General features: G+C 50.0%; 1 protein-coding gene across 1 annotated transcript; it reads left to right on the forward strand.

The window, feature by feature from the left end:
• The first annotated feature begins 573 nt into the window (after positions 1–573).
• On the forward strand, positions 574–19249 carry Aldh9a1 (aldehyde dehydrogenase 9 family member A1). The gene is made up of 11 exons (XM_047521559.1): positions 574–768; positions 2122–2267; positions 5128–5257; positions 5854–5988; positions 7215–7411; positions 8175–8315; positions 10650–10838; positions 11021–11108; positions 14746–14887; positions 16908–17020; positions 18561–19249. Exons 1-11 carry the CDS (start codon positions 597–599, stop codon positions 18653–18655), a joined length of 1548 nt encoding a protein of 515 aa, XP_047377515.1. The 5' UTR covers positions 574–596; the 3' UTR covers positions 18656–19249.
• Positions 19250–20686: the final 1437 nt, after the last annotated feature.

A 20686-nucleotide genomic window follows, 5' to 3' on the forward strand; every position in this document is an offset into this window, starting at 1 on the left:
TTGTTGTGCGCATGGTCCGAGGCTTCTGTCGGAATCACTTTGGATGCCGATCTTCTGCTTTCTTTAGGCACTAAGATTAAGAGTGAGTTCCTGGGATGATTCATGCGATGATACACCCCAAACCGCTTTTAAAGTGCCCCGCGGAGCGGGAGTAGCCAGGCGTAGCGCGCTTCACCAAACTGGAAAAAAAAATCGCTATGCAAATGCTGACCTGTTGGGGGTGGAGGAGCCTGGTATGCAGCACCACCCTTCTGGGACAAACAGGGGTTGGCCTCGACCCACGGAAGTGTCCAAGCTCCGCCCCCTGAGGTCGCGAATTCCCTCAACCCTGACCTCACCGCCCACTTTTTCTGCGCTGGCCAGCGCCTCCCGCCTCCAATTCCCCCTGCGCACCACCCTCCCGCCCTCCGGGCCCCGCCCCGCGGCCCCGCCTCTTCCTGCGACCCCGCCTTCCCATGGCTCAGGAGTAGCCCGGCCCGCTTAAGCCCCGCCCTTGGCCCCGCCCTCGCGCTACGACAGCCAATCAGGTCCGCCCACGCGCCATTTCCCGCCCTCGGCCCCGCCCCGCCCCACGGCCCGGGGCGCTTTGCGTGCGGATGGGCCTGCGTGCCGTGCTGCCCTTGCTGCTCCGCGTCCCCCGGGCGCTTCGCGTCGCTGCCATGAGCACTGGCACCTTCGCAGTGTCGCAGCCACTCAACTACCGCGGCGGGGCCCGCGTGGAGCCGGCCGACTCCTCCGGCACCCAGACGGCGTTCGAGCCGGCCACCGGTAACGGGCGGCGGGCCGCGGGCCGCGGGGTCACGGAGCATCGGGGCAGGAGGGCGGGCGCGCCCGAGCAGCAGCTGGGCCGCCGGGGGCAGTGCAGCCCGCAGGATGGCGCGGGCGGCTGAGGGGCACGGCGCGGGCCGCCTCCTGGCCAGCGGAGGAGGAGCGGCTCCCCTGCCTGCGGGCCGCCTCCTGGCCAGCGGAGGAGGAGCGGCTCCCCTGCCTGCGGGCCGCCTCCTGACCAGCGGAGGAGCGGCTCCCCTGCCTGCGGGCCGCGGCCGCCTTGCCAGCCTTGCTCACAAGGCTGTAACAGAAATGGCGGTTTAAAAATCCTTGGAAAAAGCAAAGTCCCAGGAATTCTTGTGAAAAGGAAATGCTGAATTGGCAGACTTAAGGAATTTTTATTGTTTTAGTTGGCTTTGGTTACGATCCTTGGGAAATGAGTCTAAAGGAGTGTATGTTTTTCATATTTTGCCCCAGAATAGGGTTAGGGAATAAGTTGGAGTAAGAAAAACTACTTTTTTTTTTTTTTTTTTTTTTTGAGAAAGGTATTTCTTGCTTTCAGTAGTGTCTTTTTCTTTTTCTTTTATTTGTCAATGAACCTTTATTTTATTTATTATGTGCGGTGCTGAGAATTGAACCCAGTGCCTCACACATGCTAGGCAAGTGCTCTGCCACTGAGCCACAATGCCAGCCCTAGTAGTGTCTTTTTCTGATATTACTGCCTATGAACCCCATTTGTCCAGTGTCAGTAGTATGACATGACTGAGTTAGAGAATAGAAAGGAATTTAAAAGTAAGACTTTACACCCACTAGACTGATTACTTTTCAGTTCTTATTTTGCAAGACCCCTGAGATTCTTTTGTTTTTTTAAGACCTGACCTTTTTCTTTTTTATAACCTTATTTTTTCTTCGTGGTGCTGAGGATGGAACCCAGTGCCTCACCACTGAACCACAGCTCTGTCCCTCCAGCCCCATTCTGAGACAGTAGTGATTACAGAGTATTGCACTGATTTATAGAAAGTTAATGTTAGTGAAGGCAACTCTGAAATACAGAGTTAACCCAAATATGTGGTTAGTTTACAACAGGGAACATGATCTCTCTGTAATTCTGTAATGTGGTTAAGTGTTTTTTTCTGGAGAGAGGTCTACAAGTTTCATTAGACTTTAAAAAGGGGTCAGTGACCACCAAAAAAACAAAACAAAAAAAGTTAAGAACTGCTTGTATAGAAGTGGTCATTAAATCAAGCCATACTTAAAAACAGGAAGGGGATTCCTAAAAACATGTTAATACACAATTTTATTTAAATATGTTGCAACAATTTGAGACTAAGCTGACTTTCCCCTTTTTTATAGGCCGAGTGATAGCTACTTTTACTTGTTCTGGTGAAAAGGAAGTAGATTTGGCTGTTCAGAATGCAAAGACTGCCTTTAAAATATGGAGTAAGAAATCTGGCTTGGAGCGGGGCCACGTCCTCCTGGAGGCTGCCAGGATAATAAGGGTGTGTATTCATCACGATCCCTTCCAGAAGGCTCCTCATATATTGCTCTGAGGGTTCTTTGTAGTCAGATTTTGGAGCAACGTTAGGTCATGACTTTTCTTTGGTGTTGGGCATTGAAGCCTGGCCCCGCACATGCTCTCCACCAGGTTATAGCACTTACTGAAGTGGAAAACACCGCCACATGCTTCCAGCCCCAGGTCATAGCACTCACTGAAGTGGAAAACATGGCCACACGCTTCCTTTGGTGTGCAGAACAAGTTTTCATTCGCCAGTTCCCAGCCAGGTCTTGGCTTTTGGCCGGCTTCCTTGGCAGATTTTCTTTTCTGTATTTGTTTTGAATTACAGTGCACTTTATGTAGCTTGTCTCCTTTTTTTTTTAATGCATTTTGTGTATTAATTCCTTTTTATTTATTTATTATTATTATTATTATTTTGTGGTGGCGGGGACTGAACCCAGGGCCTTGTGCATGCAAGGCAAACATTTTACCAACTAAGCTGTACCCCTAGCCCCTATTAATTCCTTTTTAGACTTTTTCTCCTAATACTTAATTTTATATTTGTTTTAATATTGGTTTTGCTACTTAATTGCCTGGAAATATTTCATAGATTCATACATGTTCCCTTCTTAAAAAAAAGAAAAAGACTAAAATTTCTTAGAATCTTAAAAATGAACTCACTGAGTTTTAAGATTCAGATGAATACACATTGAAAATATGAATCATGGATGACTGAGTGGTAGGACTGTGGTGATTTTTTTTTCCCTGATACTGGGGATTGAACAGAGGAGCAATCTGTCACTGAAGTACATCTCCAACCATTTTTAGTTTTTGTTTTGAGACAGGGTCTCACTAAGTTGCTTAGGGTCTTGCTAAGTTGTGGAGGCTGACCTCGAACTTGTGATTCTCCTGCCTTAGCCCACTAAATAATTGGGATTACAGGTGTGTGTACAACGCCCAGCATGTTCTAAATGTGTTAGTCAAACTGTGAAGGGTTTGAGAGTTGCCCGACTTGCAAGAATGTGTATTTTAGTTATTTGGGATAAATAACCAGGAGTGGGATATCTGGGTCATATGGTGGATCCAAACCTAGTCTTTTGAGGAATCTCCATGCTTCTCCAAAGTTACTAATTTGCAGTCCTATGTGATAGAATACTGTGCATCTTTTTTTTTTTTTTTAGGTGTTTTATAACTTTTTTTTATTGTAAACAAATGGGATACATGTTGTTTCTCTGTTTGTACATGGTGTAAAGGCATACCATTTGTGTAATCATAAATTTACATGGGGTAATGTCATTCTGTTATTTTTTTCCCTTCCCCCCACCCCTCCCACCCCTCCCACCCCTTACTGTGCATCTTTTGAAAAAATCATTATTGATTTTAAATAACTTTCAGAACATATTTTTAAATAAACAGGCAAAATACAGAAGAGTAGATATGTAATAATACTACCTTTACTAAAAGAGAAGAGGAGAAATAATAGGTGTAGGGTGGGGGCAGTGTTTCTGATTAACAAAAACAAAACAAAGCAAAAAACTGTTTTTCTAAAATCTGAGAAAATGCTTATTTGCAGAGATAATTAGAAAAAGTAATAGAAGAGGAAAATGTGACTTCTCTAATAAACATGTCATTATAATTAAAAAAAAATGTGTATACACCTATACATGTGTGCATGCGTGCACACACATGTTCTGACAAGACGAGGCTTTGGAGTCAGAAGAGGATGGTGTATACAGCACAGTGTAGCAGGAGAGCAGGCTTGAGCACTGGCTTTCCAGCCCGCCTACCCTCAGGCGATGCCTGTCGGTGTAATGGGTTGTACCACAGGGGAACCCTCAACCTACCTGGGGCTGCTGGCCCTTCTGCCCTTCCTGTTCTCTAGAGAGAGATTATCATTACGCCCTCTCTGGGGTGCAGAGCGAAGGGTCACTGGGTTCCTGCCCTGAATGTAAGCAGATGCCGTCGGGGCATCCAGTGGAGAGTGGTCCGTATTGCTCCAGAGCTCTCTCCCTCCCAAGCCTTTGCCGCTCACCCAGCCTGCCAGAGTTCTTAGCGGCTCAGAAGCCTGGCCTATGCAGAAATGTGAGAACAGCATGGAGAACTTTCTCCTGACAAAAATTTCCTCCTGTTGTTAAGAATTTAATTTGGCAGGCCAAAGCTGATCAACCTAAGCTGGTAATTATTTTAGTTTGTTCTTTTTTAAGTTTTTTTACTAGTTCATGAACACATGGGGTTAGTCTTCTTAAGAATTGGATTAAACGCCTATAATCCCAGTGACTCGGGTGCCTGAGGCAGGAGGATCAAGAGTTCAAAGCCAGTTTCAGCAACTTAGTGAGTCCCTGTCTCTAATAAAATATAAAAAAGGCCTGGGAATGTGGATTGGTGGTTAAGTACCCCTGGGTTCAATCCATGGTACCAAAAAAAAAGAAATTAAAATAATTTTTACTAGTCCTGAATAATACTTAGTAATGGTTTTTTGGCTCTGAAATCTACTCTGGTAATAATGCTTTTCCTTTTTGCCTATTTCCCTATGGACAGTTGTCTCTTACCACATGCTCAAACTCACATATGTACATATAAAGACACATAAATGTAGTGTTCATTTTTTAAGAAGCCCTTTTTAAACTGATCTTATCAAGAGGGTGTGGGCTTAAGTGTCTGTCACTTAATTAACTAGAAAGGAAGAACAGGGCTGTTGAGCAGGAAGCTTCTCTCTTCCAAGTGCTGTGTGACCATTCCTTTTATTTTCATTTAAAGTGCAAGCTGTTGCTATTTTTAAAAAATTGAATAGTGTATGCCATGTAAGCCCTGAGTGTATCGGATGTGCAGCGTGTCTTAAAATGAGTCTTGTGTTTTACCTTCAGGAGCGAACGGACAGCATCGCCTCCGTGGAGACCATCAACAATGGCAAGTCCATCTTTGAGGCCCGCTTGGATGTTGAATCTTGCTGGCAGTGCCTGGAGTACTTTGCGGGCTTGGCTGGGTCCTTGGCTGGTAAGTCCTCACCTGGCCCTCTGTCACCAGCTTACAGAGGGCAGAAGAGCAGAGGTTTTGAGTTAAGACAGGCCTGGGCCAAAGGCTTGGGTTCACGGTATTCTCTGGGGGCCAAGGTTTGCCATGCCTGTCCTCATCAGAGCTCGAGCTATAGTCCCCGCCTTTTGACTTGTCTTAGGATTGCATGACATGCTGCAAGTAAAGCACCTGGCACGAAACCTGAACTTTGGACCTGGTTGCTGCAAAACCCGGTTTTGCAAGAGCTAGCATCTCGTATTTACGAGTGTCACCTGTTCAGCAAAAAACTCTTTGACAAGTTATGCAGTTGGCAGCAGTTCATGTCGGAGACTGGGGAGCCACAGGTGTGAGGTGTTCAGGTCCTAGGCTCTCCCCTGCTCCGAAGCCTTCTCCACCTCACCGTTTTACTTCATCAGTTATTCAGTAGAGACTTGTTAGAGAATTAAGTAGGATGAACGCATATTTGGAGGATAGGTACTCAGGACAGGAGGATTGGCTGGCAGCAGGGCAGACGGGGTCGCTGCTGTTGGAGCTGGGGCACCGGCCTGCATTCTTCTCTGTCCTCTGTCTTCCCCTAGGTGAACACGTCCAGCTCCCAGGGGGATCCTTTGGTTACACCAGAAGAGAACCACTGGGGGTATGCGTGGGGATAGGCGCGTGGAACTACCCCTTCCAGATCGCATGTTGGAAATCCGCTCCGGCCTTGGCCTGCGGTAAGGATTGTCCTCCATCATGAGTGTCCGTTCGCCGTCCCCGCTGTCCGCCCCTCCATACCCACACACTTCTGAGCAGAGGGGCCAGCTCTGGGGCATGCGGACCTCAGGACGTGCCCCCACCTGCCCTGCCTGACCCTCAGGGAGCTGGCTGCTCAGCTCTCACGCCAGGTCATGTCTAGATAGTCCCATTTTTTATTTGCCCAGCTAGTTTTTGTATATGGAAGGAAAGAAACCTAATTTTCACTGTTCGGTCGAGTTAGAGTTGTCTTTTCCGGACAAGAATTTGTAGCAGGAGTGTGACTTGGTTTGGGAGCAGGAGACAAAGTCCCTTCTTTTTTTTGTGGTACTGGGGATTGAACTCAGGGCCTTGTGCTTGCGAGGCGAGCACTCTACCAGCTGAGCTATCTCCCAGCCCACAAAGTCCCTTCTTTAAGGGTCTTGAGAGAAGTAATGAAAGATTCCAGTGACCAAGATGTTGGCCAAGTGACTAAAGGAAGCAGCTTTCTTATGCTGTGTAAAGAGAAGTCTGTAGGGAAAAACATTTGTTTGACTTAAAACAAACAAAACAACAATGTTAAAACCTCTCACTAGGATGCTGCACTGAAGTGCCGCTTGCGTCCTGTTGCTATAGTGTGCGCTTGTTTTAGTGGATTCTTGTTTTCTTTTGTTGTTGTTGTTTTTTTTTTTTTTTTTTTTTTTGTACTGGAGACTGATCCTTATGGGCGCTTAACCTCTAAGCCACATCCCCAGCCTGTTTTATTTTTTATATTTTTTGAGACAGGGCCTTGCTAAGTTGCTGAGGCTAACTTTGAACTTATGATCCTCCTGCCTCAGCCTCTGGAGCTGCTAGGCTTATAGGAGTCCATACTCCTATTTTGAGAGCCAGTGTGATAGAGGAGAGTGTCAGAGTCAAGCCAGCAGCTTTGGGGACTCTAGTCATATGAACCTTGCAGGTCTTCAGTTTCAACTTTTATAAAATGGGACTAACTGTACCTATGTCATGGTGCTGCTGCAAGTGTTAATGAGATCGTTCTGTGCAGGCCAGTGGGCAGGTGTGAGGTGTTGGAGACTGGGCAAGTTTGTGGTTTCAGGTCTGTTTAAGGATAGAATCCAAAGTGAGGGATAAGGGTGCCCTTTAGTAACAGCATTTGTGGGATTCGAAGGGAGAACAGGAAGCATTTGGGATTGTGCTGGTCTTGAGTCTCTGCCTTGGGTCCACACAGGTAACGCCATGATTTTTAAACCTTCTCCCTTCACGCCTGTTTCCGCCTTGCTCCTGGCTGAAATCTACGCTGAGGCTGGCGTGCCTCCTGGGCTCTTCAATGTGGTGCAGGGTGAGGCCGCCACTGGCCAGTTTCTGTGCCAACACCCTGATGTGGCCAAAGTCTCCTTCACTGGAAGCGTGCCCACTGGTGTGAAGGTGAGGTGACTCGTCCTGGTTAGCACCTCTGCCTGGACCTGGCCAGCGAACCCTGCCCAGTGGGTTGGGGTGTCTCTTTGGCTTTTACCTAACTCGAGTGGGAAGGGGCAGGAGGATCTTTGGGGCTGAGCTCTGGGGTTTCCCACAGAGATGTGGAGGGGAGCTCACGTGGGGTCCTGGTTTCGGAGGTGATGTGTCTTAGCAGGCCTGGCAGCCACCTGTGCCTGCTGTAGAAGGCAGGGCGTTTTCCCTGGTTATTTCACGTGTTGTTTTGACCTGAATCTGTGTTCTGGGTCTCCTTGCCCTAAACCCAGTAGCAGTAACACAGGTATACTGACTGTAGCAGTCCAAGGGAACACCCCTCAGAATTTCAAGTGCACTTCTGTGGATTCTCTTCAGTTTTCTGGAAGAGAATGGTTTAATAAAATAAGTATTTTATAGTTCTGGGGTTGAACCCAGGGGTACTCTACCATTGAGCTACATCTCCAAGCCTTTTTTACAATTTTGAGACAGGACCTCACTAAGTTGCTGAGGCTGGCCTCAAATTTGTAATCCTCCTGCCTTAGCCTCTGGAGTAGCTGGGATTATAGGCACATGCCATCGCACCTGGTTGAATATTGTAAGTAGGCCATGGGCCCAGCACATCGAGGAGAATGAGCTGCGGGTTGTGTGGTCCAGGAGGATTCTGGATTCAAGGTGAGTGGAGGGAGAGTGTGGTCTGACTGGTGTCTGACTTCTGAATGCTTTGTCCTTGTTTCCCAAGATCATGGAGCTGTCTGCTAAAGGGATCAAGCCTGTGACCTTGGAACTCGGGGGCAAGTCCCCACTCATCATCTTCTCAGATTGTGACTTGGAGAATGCCGTGAAGGGTGCGCTGATGGCCAACTTCCTCACGCAGGGCCAGGTGCGTCCCAGGGCTGGAGGAGGCTCGGGAGCCCCTCTCCGGCAGCGCGTTCTGCCTTGCGGCGTGGAGGTGACGGCTTTCTCCGTTGTTGTCTGCATCCATGTGCGGCAGTTCCTCTGAACGCCTGGGGAAGCGGTGGATGCAGGCCCCTGGCCAGCACGCCCCTGGGTCTTGTGAGAGCCAGTGCCTCTTTTATGTGAGCAAGCACACATGGAAACATCAGAAGACTGGCATTGATAGGGTGGCATTGATGTCGGTGTGTTAAGGTCTTGCTGTTTGATTAATGTCCTCTTAGCAAAAGAAGCAAAGTCTTTTCTCATTCACGATCCAGAGAGGGTGCCCTGCGTTCGGTTGTCTTGCCTTCCTCTTCCATGTTACCTGGCGAAGGTCCGGTCGCTCACCTGTGCGTGGCGCGGGGTCACTCAGGCCTCCGCTCAGCCTCTGTCCGTCTCCTGTTGCTGGGAGTGGCCCTTCAGGGCGTCATCTTCCGGGGCCTGGGTGTTTTCAGGAGCGCGGACCCCTCTGAGGTGCCCCTCACTTGGGGTGGTGCCACGGTTCTTGTTAATTGGGCCCATCACCTCGTCCCTTGGTGGCAGGAGGTGGGACAGAGCGAGGCCGTGCTCAGGGTGGGCCGCCCTGTGAAGCCTCTGGCTTCCCTCCTGGGGGCGCTGGAGGCTCAGCAGCCCTTTCGCCGCTCCTGTCGCCAGCCGCCATCCTTGCTGACGTTTGTGTTGAGTGGCCGCCGCAGGGTGGTCTTCCCCCCCCTCGCCCTCCTCCCCGCGTCCTCCCTTCTGCCGAGCCGCCGGCCCTGCTGCCCGTGCACAGTGTGTTCCTGCCTCTCCCAGGGTCCTGCTTCCTGCTGCCCGCCTTTATTTCCGTGCCCAGGCGACTGCAGAGGAGGCTGGGGGGACCATGCTCGTGGCCGCTGCCCTGCTGTCTCTGGGACGGTCTCGCAGAGGGTGTGGCGTGGTTGTGCTGTGGTCCTGCCTCCCAGTTTCCACAGGGGCTTGCTTGTCCGCGGCCCAGCGCGGGGCCCGGCCCCCTTCTGCACCCCCTTGAACACTTGTCACGGGCGGGTGAGACGGAGCCAGGCTCGGACTGCACCGCAGTGACCAGGGCTGCCGGGCGCCCTTTCCCACTCCCGCAGTCAGTTTCCCATCTGGAGAAACGTCTGCCCGCTTTCTAACGGGTCCTTTGGTGGGTTGGCTGCTGTGTGTGCTCCTGCCGCCCGTCCTTTCCTTCAGCAGAATGTCGGGCCGTGTGCTGCGTGAACCATTCCCAAGTGCTCGGGGCACTGGGGACCTGCCTGTCACGTGCAGCTGTCACCATTATCACCTCCAGAGCCTTCTCATCACTCCTCACTGAGACTCTGCTCCCTAAATAACAGCTCCTCATTGGCTGCTGCTCTGTGGCTTGGCCATTCCAGGTCCCTTACAAATGGAGCCACACCGCACTTGTTCTTCTGCTTCTGGCTCATTTCACTCAAGTGTCGTCAGGGTTCATCTGTGTTGTGCTGTGTGTCAGAATTTCTTCTCCTTTAACGGGCTGAGTAGTACTCCCTGGTGCACATGCACCACCTTGTCCATCCAGCCTTCCATTGAGGGACACAGTGGTGGTTTCCAGCTGATGTGCACGTGTCTGACCTATAGAAGTCCCTGCCTTCAGCCGTGGGATGTGAACCCACCGTGGGATGTTGTGTGGTCTTTCAGCATCCCCTTCCTGAAGTGCCACTGTCCCGTTTTCTACAGTGGCTGCCCCGTTTCACATTCCCACCAGCAGCACACACCTTCTCAGTTTCTCTACATCCTTATTGCTATTTGGTATTTTTTTGTTGTTGTTGTTAACTGGTTAGTTCCCTTTCCCTCTTTTTTTTTGGCACTGGGAATTGAACCAGGGGTGCTTAACCACTGAGCCACATCCCCAGCCCTTTTTAAAGTATTTTATTTAGAGATGGGGTCTCGCTGAGTTGCTTAGCGCCTTGCTAAGTTGCTGAGGCTCACTTTGAACTTGCGATCCTCCTACCTCAGCCTCCCGAGCCCCTGGTTCCCCTTCCCCAGGTTGCACACATAAGAAAGAATAGAAGTTCAGGTCGTGTGGACACAGTAATGGCCTTAAGAAAATCTAGGCGAACAAAATAAAAATGAACTTATGCATGCTGAGTGGTATGTTCACAATTACACGTGCAAGCCTTACTCAGCATGGGACAAGTTTTAGAGATGAAAATATCCTTTAAAAAGTACATTGTGCCTCTTCTGAGTTTAAAGCTGTTGGATTATTTATTTTCCCTTACCCTTTTCCCCTTTATACAAATTTATGCCTGTGTCTATCCCTTAGGTTTGCTGTAATGGCACAAGAGTGTTTGTGCAAAGGAAAATTCTTGATAAGTTTACGGAAGAAGTGGTGAAACAGACCCAGAAGATAAAAATTGGAGACCCCCTTCTGGAAGATACGAGAATGGGCCCGCTCATCAACCGACCACACCTGGAGCGGGTCCTGGGGTTTGTAAAGTCGGCCAAGGAGCAGGTGACAGTGAGGAGGCGGTGGGTGAGGGGCCTCCTCTGCGTTCGTGTCCAGAACTGCTGGTGTTCCTGAGCAGGGTGGGGCTTGCGGAGGTGGGTAGGTGCTGGCCGCATGTACTTGGGGTGCACTCAGCTCTTGGGAACCCCAGTATCTGACCCCCAGGTGTTCTTTTTCTTTCTTGGCAGGGTGCCAGAGTGTTATGTGGCGGAGACCCATATGTACCTGAGGATCCCAAACTGAAAGATGGCTACTACATGCGACCTTGTGTACTAAGTACGTCTTCTCGTGTGCTTTTAAGTGGTTCCAGTTAAATAGTGAATGGAGAGGAGTTAGCGTTTGCAGGCTGGGTGTCTGGTGTAGAGCAGGAGCTGGCAAGCCACACACTTCTACCCCGGGCAGGAGCAGGATCCTGTACTGCTGCAAAGCCCTCTAGGGCCTCGGGGAGCCTGCACCAGTTTATCTGGGACAGCACCTGCCATTCTGGAAATGGAGACCAAAAAGATGAAAGTGAGAAAAAAACATGGGAGTGCATGTTTGATGAAAAATTAAGCAGTGACTTTAGTTCCTCAGTGAAGACTTTAATATCTGAACTTAGGCCATCAACGTAATGAAACCGATACGTCAGATAATGTGTTAATCTTTTTAAAAGCATGTCATTTTAATAAATTTTAGCACTTCCTTTTAATCTTAAAAATCTCTTGGTCCAACAGTCAGGTCCACGTGGGCATCCTGCTCAGACCCCTTCCTCCCTCCTGCTCAGAGGTGGCCACTGTTCTAAACGCTGTTCCTGTCAGGCTCCTGTTTCTCTGTTACTTACTGTATGTTAGTGTCTCCTATGAAATGTTGGTTTGTAGGCTTTAGGAAACTACACAGGATGAATCGTGTTGTGTGGTTCCTTGTACCTTATCTGTTAACTCAGCTGACTCCTCACCGTCCCTAGGTTGATTGTGGTGTCAATTTTCAACCCTTGCTATTTGATGAAGTTTAACCTTTAACCCTTAGCATAGACAGAACCACTAATATTTAATGACTGTGAGCCTTGCACCTGTATTATGGGTCAGCTTGCATTATTAAAGGAATAGTGAATAGGAAAAGCTGTGCACTATTAAATAAAAGTAGAGATTACACAGTAGTGTGTATGATATCATCCCAAATCTATGAAAGCAAATGTGTACATAGGAAAAGAGAATGGGATGTGCACACTATGCTGTTAGTGGTAGATTTCTGTGCATGCTGGGATCAGAGGTGTTTTTGGTTGTATTTCATGCATTTCTGAATGTTTTACAAAAGACATATATTTTTCTAGTTAGAAAAAAAGTTAAATAAGCTGTGCACCTAACCAGAGAACAGAAAGCTCTTAATTTTATTGTGACTCTGAAAGCCTGGTGTGTGTTAGCTGCATCAATATTACTTGGAAAACTTGTTGAAAAGGCAGATTTCAGGTTCCTGCCATAGACCCCTAAATGTCACTTTCAGGGACTGGGGCCTAGAGTCTGCATTTTAATAGGCCCACATTCTTCTTCATGTTTGCTAACTTGGGAGTGGCTCCCTTCCGAGCCATGTGGTGAGTGAGGGATTTCAGACGGAGCCTCTTCCAGTCCTTACATGTCAGCAGCTCCTGTTTTACCCTCATCTCTTGATTCTGCAGAGTAGAATTCACTGCCCACCTGGCCCTAGGGTGTCCTCAGCCTGAATAAGATGATGAAGTATTTTCTGGGACTGTTGAATAATGAATTGTCTTGAGTACTCCAATATCCTGGCTGATGGTTTTCCTAAAAAGTATGCACAGATTACTAGTTTTTGAAGACTTAGAACATTATAAACTATCCTTAAATATAGCCTAATATTTTCTGTGTGTCTTCAAGGATAGTTCAGGTGTCCCCAAAGTACTTGCAGGTGGCTGGTGCACTGTGTAAGGGTTGGCAGCTTCCTACTCTTGAGAGGCTGTGGAACTCTCACCTTGCAACTGTGTGCACAGCTGGCTCTTAGAATTGGCTGGTGAGAGCTGGTATTCCCGGTAGGCTTCCGGAGCAGGCTTGCCCTGAGCTCTCTTTGCAGGTGTAACACAGTTTTTCAGCCAACAGGTCTTTCTCTGGGTCCTTACTGCCAAGTTGAGCTGAGCTGGTCTGCAGGTGCAGCGTGGGGGAAGACACCGCTCCCTCTGAGTCACCAGCTCAGGGTTGTAGTGGGCATCCGGTTATATGGATTCCTTTAGATGTGTGAATTATGAATGTCAAGCAGAATTGCATCTTTTTAGGGAATTAGCCACGTAAAGAATGTATATATATATATTTTTACGGCAATTGAACCCAGGGGTGCTTAACCACTGAGCCACACCTCCCAGCCCTCTTTGCTTTTGTTTTGAAACAGAAGTCTCTCTCAGTTGCTGAGGTCAGCTTCCCAGCCATTGGGATTCTGGCATCTGCCACTGTGCCTGGCCACATAAAGGATCCTAAATACATTTCTGTATAAAGTGAGCATCCCCTCAAGTATGTCAAGTTCATAACGGTTTCTAATTCTACCAGTCATTAAGAAAATATGAAAAAAAAATAACCATTTATGTATGTAGTTTTTTTGTTAATTTTTAGTACTAGGCACTGAACATAGGGATACTTTACTACTGAGCTACATCCCCAACCCTTTTTAATTAATTAATTAATTAATTAATTAATTTTTTATTTTTATTTTTTTGAGGTGCTGGGGATTTGAACCCAGGGCCTTGTTGGTTGCAAGGCAAGCACTCTACCAACTGAGCTATATCCCCAGCCCCAGCCCTTTTTATTTTTATTTTATTTATTTTTAATTTCTTTTTTTTAGTTGTAGATGGACAAAATACATTTATTTTATTTATTTATCTTATGTGATGCTCAGGATTGAACCCAGTGCCTCACACAAGCTAGGCAAGTGCTCTGCCACTGAGCCATAGCAGCTGCCCTTTTTATTTTTTATTTTGAGAAAGAATCTCACAAAATTGTTGAGGACCTCACTAAGTTACTGAAACTGGATTTGAATTTGTGATCCTCCTAACTCAGCCTCCTTTTAGTTAGGTGTGTGCTAGCCACTCTACCCAGCTCTGTGCATAACATTTTAACAGAAATTTGGATGATACTGTATATAGTTTTTTATCATTTTTAGTGAGTATTTTATCATGAACATTACTTGCTAAGGGCTGGGACTGTAGCTCAGTGGTAGTGCCTAGGGTGTGCAAGGCCCTGGGCTTGCTCCCCAGCACCTCAAAAAAACAAAAATTACATTGCTTTTAGAAGCTTCATAAACGTATGCTGGACATGGTGGTATCCACCCATCATCCCAGGGACTTGAAAGGCTGAAGCAGGAGGATTGCAAATTTGAGGCCAGCCTCAGCAACTTTGCAATTTAGTGAGACCCTGTCTCAAAATAAAAAATAATAAGGGCTGGGGTCGTGACTCAGTGAGTCAGTGTCCCTGGTTAAATCCCCAGTACCTAAACAAAAAAAAAAAAAAAAGGCTTCATAAGTTTGTCATTAGATCGTTTCCTCTATTTTAGATGCTTAGTTTGTGGCTTCCTATTCTGTTTTGTGTTTTGTTACTAGGGATTGAACCTAGAGTTGCTCTATCAATGAGCCACATCCTCACCCTTTGTACTTTGTACTTAGAGAGAGGGTTGTGCTAAGTTGCTGAGCCTGGCCTGAGCTTCCCATCCTTCTTCCTCGGCCTCTGGAGAGGCTGGGATTGTCGGCACGGCCTGGCGCCCTCCTTAGCTGTTCCCTCATGGTGAGGGATGGAGTGTGGACTTAGAGAGGCGTGGAGGCTGCAAGTCCTTAATAGGCACCGTGAAGTTGCCAGGGGCACAGGATGTTCCGCGCCTAGTGCGCTCCTGTGGCCCGCGGAGGAGGCACCTTCACTGGCTTGTCTGTCGCGACTGTCCGCAGCTGATTGCCGAGATGACATGACCTGTGTGAAGGAGGAGATCTTCGGACCCGTCATGTCCATCCTGCCCTTCGACACTGAGGCCGAGGTCCTGGAACGGGCCAATGACACCACCTTTGGGCTGGCAGCTGGAGTCTTCACCAGGTGTGTGCGGGTCGCCTAGGCAGTCTGGAGGGTGGGACTGCCGCCTGCTTGGGTCCATTGCTGCCCGTCACTGCCTGTCACCCTTACTCGGGGCTCTTTGTTTGCTTCAGTTTAAGTAGGAAAATGCAAAGCAGTGTTTTGTGGTTTGCTGTAAAGGGCCAGCAGACCCTGCTCTCGGGTTTCAATTGAGTTCTAGCCTTTGCTGGTGAAAATTCTGCCCTCTTTGGTTCATTCATTGAATAAAACCTGTAAGACACTCAGGTGTCTTTTGGAAACATACCTGTAAAGGAATTTAGATGCCTGTAAGCATGTGACTGCTGGGTGATAGTCCTCAAAAACACGGTCTCTGGTGGTGTTTCGGCAGCCCCTGAACGGACGCACTGTAACTCACGGGGGGGTCTTTGTGTTGTGGACACTTAAAATGTTCCAGTTTTAACCATCATTTAAGTAATTTTGTGACTAATATCTTTGTAGGTAATTTCAAACACTATGATAGAGGTAAAGTTTGGGAGCCAAGTTTCTTTGAAAACATCTGCAGATTTCTTGTGACATAGGAGTTCGATTTGTCCTTGGCAGTAGGAACACCATTTTCTGAGGCTGCTTTACGCAGGGGCTGCTTGTCTGCTGATGCCCACACTCTGTGTTTGGTAGTGTTGGTCTGGTCAGGAGCCGGAAGGAGAGCCACGTTTCCCGTTAGGCCTGACAAAATAGCTTCATTTGAGCTTTGAAGAAGACTGGGTTCTTCTTTCCTGTGTTGGGGATTGAGAGGTCACAAGCTCCTGCTTTGCCAGCCGTAAAGGAGAGGCCCAGGCATGTGGCCCCAGCTGCCCTGCTGCGCTGCTTAGCAGCTTCCCTGGTGGGTCTGGTCCAGGCTTTCAGTACCCTCAGAGTTGCGCTGCCACCGCTGTCTCAGCCTAGAGTGCTTGCAGAGGAATTCTGCGTCCCGGGAAGAGCTGCGTGCGCCCCACCCTGTTCCTCCCCAGACCCTGGTGACCGCCGATCACCTTCTGTCCCTGTGGGTTTGCCTGTTCTGAAAACATTGTGTATAACTGGGGTCCTGTGATGTGTGTCTCTTGGGACTGGCTCTTCCACGTGGTGGCGTTTGAGGCTCCCGGTGTGTCGAAGCTTGCCCGCGCCTGCTGCTGTTCTTCCTGTTCCTGAACAGTGCTCCTCGCACTGATGTGCAGCCTTTGGCCTCCGTGTTTGCTGACGGAAGCTGCTGTGAGCCGCCTGCCTCGTCTTCTCATGGGCCCATGCTCTCTTGGCTGCGTGCCTGGTAGTGAACCTGCTGGTCGCGGTAACTATGTTGAGCGCTCTAGGAGCCCCCAGCCTGTTTTCCAGAGGGAAGGCACCATTTCACATCTCACTGAGGCCGCGCAAAGGTTCCAGTTCTCCACACCATTGTCAGCCCTGTCTGTCCCGAGTTTAGCCGTCCCCGGGTAGAAAGTGGTATCTTGTAGTTTTGTTGCTTTTGTGCTGGGGATTGAACCCAGGGCCTTGTGCATGCCACCTGAGCTATGTCCCTAGCCCCGTGTCTTGTAACTTTGATTTGCATATATGTGGATTTTCTTGTTACATTCTTGTTAGTCTTATTTGCAGCACGAATCTTTATTTTGACAAGTCAGTTCTATTTTGTCTGTAACTTGGCGTCATATCCATGGGGCTTTGTGTAAGCCAAGGTGATGTGATTCATTCCTGTGTTTGCTCTGGCGTCAGGTCTGTGGAGCTTCCGTGTGGGAGAGAGGCCCGCCCGTGCACACAGCGCTCTTGGTTCCTGCTCCATCCTCAAGGACTCTTTCCCACGGAACTGCTTTGGCACCTTGTTGCTGTGCACTTCATAGATGCCTTTGGGATGAAACTATAAATCCTTAATTTCTGCCTATTTTGCCTTATTGATAAAAGGTTTTAAAACATTTTGAAAAAAGAAAAATTCGGCAAAACCGATCCTTAGAACTAGCAGTTGTACTTTTCCTGTAAGTCATGGCTCAAGGCACCGCTAACCAGCCCTTCTTCCTCACAGGGACATCCAGCGGGCCCACCGGGTGGTGGCTGAGCTCCAGGCTGGGGCGTGCTTTGTGAACAACTACAACGTCAGCCCGGTGGAGCTGCCCTTCGGGGGCTTCAAGAAGTCAGGTGAGCGGCCGGCAGTGCCGAAGCCCACGTGCTCCTCCGCTGTCTGTGGAGACTCTCCTGGTTGCCCCAGCCCCACGGTGTCTCTGTAGGTGGAGGCCAGCATCTCCAGAGGCTCTGCTCTGTGGTCTGGCTCGTGAACCGAGAGGTTTGCCGTGTGGGCAGTTACTTTTTCTTGGAGGTCTGTGATTGCTGTGAGCCTCAGCCTCTTCCAGGGCCACCTTTCAGGCCTGCCCATTGTGGCTTCAGGCCAAGTGCCTCTGAAGCGACACCCCGGGAGCTTACAGAGATCCCTCCCTTGGCCGGGCAGCAGTCAGGTGTGCTCACTTTCATCCCACTCCAAGGCTCTGGGCCGGCTCCTGACCTGAGGGATGCCTTGGTCTTCTGTGTCGTGGGGTTCAAGGCTGCAGGAGTGTGGCCATTACCTTGGGCTTCTTTCTTTGGAGATTTTTACCTGTAACTCTCTACTGATTTCCCACACTCCTCTTGGGTCAGACTGAAAATCAGCTGGGGCTTTGCCCAGGCACCGTTCTCAGTCTGCCCTGGTTTCTGGCAGATGTTTATGGCCACCGTGGTGTTGGCAAACGTGTGACCGTGAACACTTATGAGCTCGGGGTTAATTTGACTCTTGGTGGTGTTTAGTATTATCCTGGCTTTCCCTGATCCTGCTCCATCGATCCCCATTGTCCCCGAGGGACAGCAGAGGATCTGCACACCAGGTGCAGGGGCAAGCAGGAGCCAATTCCTGATCTGAATGCAGAACCTCAGTTTGGGAAGATCTGTATGGGTCTGCTCTGGGCCTTGGGGTCCTGGGCCAGGGCTTGCTCCCCTTGGCCCCAGGCTTGCCTTTGGGAATGAGAAAGGTGACGAGGTCTGCAGAGCGGTGCCGGGCTCACCAGCCGTGTGCTCAGAGGATGCAGGACAGTGGGATTCGCCAGGACCTCTGTGTGGCATCCTGTGAATGGTGCTCATGCATTCTGGGGGACCTGGTCCTTGCTTGTCCATCTGGGGCATGGTGGAAAAGAAGGACGGGCATAGGGTACTGTTCTTTGAACACAGTGACCTTGTGCACGAGGGACTGGGCAGTGTCCTGGACACCAAGGTGTCAGAGGAACCTGAAGTGGCCCTTCCTCATGGCAGTGGGCCAGGTGTAACCGGCAGATGTAGCAGGCGCGAGACTCAGAAACCTGCTCTGTGGGAATAAGTTTTAAATTAGTACCTTTCAAGGCAGCAGGTTGATTGTTGTGGAGACTGCTTTAATGTTTTTAGCAGGTTTTCTTAATAAAATCTGAACCTTTTTGGATCTTTACCCAGCATTAAGGTTCCTGTTGGTGGGAAACATTTTCCTGTACTTATCCCCAAATATAAGGCCACGTGGTCATGCCTCCCGTCCCTAGAGCCACAGCTGATACGTGGATTGAGGACCTCAGCCTCCGTTAGCAAGTCTGAGTGCCTGCGCAGTGGGCAGGGCCTGGGTCTGGGCAGCGGGTGGTCTTCTGGACAGTCGGGGATGGCTCATCCTGGCCTCTTCTTTTCATTTCAGGATTTGGCAGAGAGAATGGCCGGGTGACAATTGAGTATTATTCACAGCTAAAGACCGTGTACGTGGAGATGGGCGACGTGGAAACTGCTTTTTGAAAAACTGTGGTGAAGGCGGTCCACACCCGGGACTCTCTTGACACGGGCAGTGTGACTGACACCTTTCTCTCTTTCCTCTGCGTGGTGCTGGGTGGGAACCCAGGACCTCGCTCATGCCCAGTGAGCATGCTGCCTCCAGCTGCGCCCAGCCTCTGAACACGGGCGCAGGTCCAGACTTTGGGTCATTCCGGATGAGAGAATGGTTGCCTGTTCTTCACCTTTCAGTCACCTTCCTAATCGAAAGTGCTCTAAAGGGCCACTTAGACACTAATCCAGAAAGCTTCGATTTTCCTCACAGCAAATTTCTGTGAAATCTTTTAAAAGTCTGCACACTTCCAGAGAACAGGTAGAGGGACCAGGAACAGACCCCACCTCGTGTCAGTAGTTCTAGCCTGACCTTGGTCATCCTGTTGAGGAAGCTGAGGCTGGGATGGGGGCTCAGAGTCTGTGGCTGGTGACTCGGGGGAGTATGTGCCTGGTTCCATTCTGCAGGGTGCAGGGAAGCTCTGCTTTCTGAACACAAGCGCCTTCAGACACATTTCCTCTTTGTACCTGGGGCACAACAGTGAAATTAAAGTGAGTCTGCTGTTGGTCCTTGCCTCCCAGGTATGGTGGGCGGGGTGAGAGCGGCAGGCACAGACTCGCTCTGCTCTTGGGCAGTCTGGCTGCTGTGAGGCACTCTGGCGGCCACGTGTGCTTCCCTGCTGCTGTGGGCAGCGGTGTCCTGGAGAGAGACTGCGGGGACCTTCCAGCCGTGTCTTCCCTGCCCGCTTCTCTGCTTTCCGGGGAGTGTTAATGCGTCGTAGCCCACATACCATCAGAGATGAGGGAAGGAGAGGAAGGAAGGTCGTCACCGGGTGGCTCTGACTGCGTGCTGGGCGGGCAGGTGCTGGCCCGTTTGCACAGAGGTCACTGTGACACTCCCGGGTCACACAGCCCCATGTCCCGTTTGCACAGAGGTCACTGTGACACTCCCAGGCCACACAGCCCCATGTCCCGTTGGCACAGAGGTCACTGTGACACTCCCAGGTCACACAGCCCCATGTCCCGTTTGCACAGAGGTCACTGTGACACTCCCAGGCCACAGAGGCCCCATGTCCCGATTGCACAGAGGTCACTGTGACACTCCCAGGTCACACAGCCCCATGTCCCGTTTGCACAGAGGTCACTGTGACACTCCCAGGTCACAGAGGCCCATGTCCCGTTTGCACAGAGGTCACTGTGACACTCCCAGGTCACACAGCCTTATGTCCCGTTTGCACAGAGGTCACTGTGACACTCCCAGGCCACACAGCCCCATGTCCCGTTTGCACAGAGGTCACCTGTGACACTCCCAGGTCACAGAGGCCCCATGTCCCCTTTGCACAGAGGTCACTGTGACACTCCCAGGTCACACAGCCCCATGTCCCGTTTGCACAGAGGTCACTGTGACACTCCCAGGCCACAGAGGCCCCATGTCCTGTTTGCACGGAGGTCACTGTGACACTCCCAGGCCACAGAGGCCCATGTCCCGTTTGCACAGAGGTCACTGTGACACTCCCGGGTCACACAGCCCCATGTCCCGTTTGCACAGAGGTCACTGTGACACTCCCAGGCCACACAGCCCCATGTCCCGTTGGCACAGAGGTCACTGTGACACTCCCAGGTCACACAGCCCCATGTCCCGTTTGCACAGAGGTCACTGTGACACTCCCAGGCCACAGAGGCCCCATGTCCCGTTTGCACAGAGGTCACTGTGACACTCCCAGGCCACACAGCCCCGTGTCCCATTTGCACAGAGGTCACTGTGACACTCCCAGGCCACACAGCCCCATGTCCCGTTTGCACAGAGGTCACTGTGACACTCCCAGGTCACACAGCCCCATGTCCCGTTTGCACAGAGGTCACTGTGACACTCCCAGGTCACACAGCCCCATGTCCCGTTTGCACAGAGGTCACTGTGACACTCCCAGGTCACACAGCCCCATGTCCCGTTTGCACAGAGGTCACTGTGACACTCCCAGGCCACACAGCCCCATGTCCCGTTGGCAC

This window comes from Sciurus carolinensis, chromosome 12 (genome assembly GCF_902686445.1).
Source record: "Sciurus carolinensis chromosome 12, mSciCar1.2, whole genome shotgun sequence".
Taxonomy (NCBI): Eukaryota; Metazoa; Chordata; class Mammalia; order Rodentia; family Sciuridae; genus Sciurus; species Sciurus carolinensis.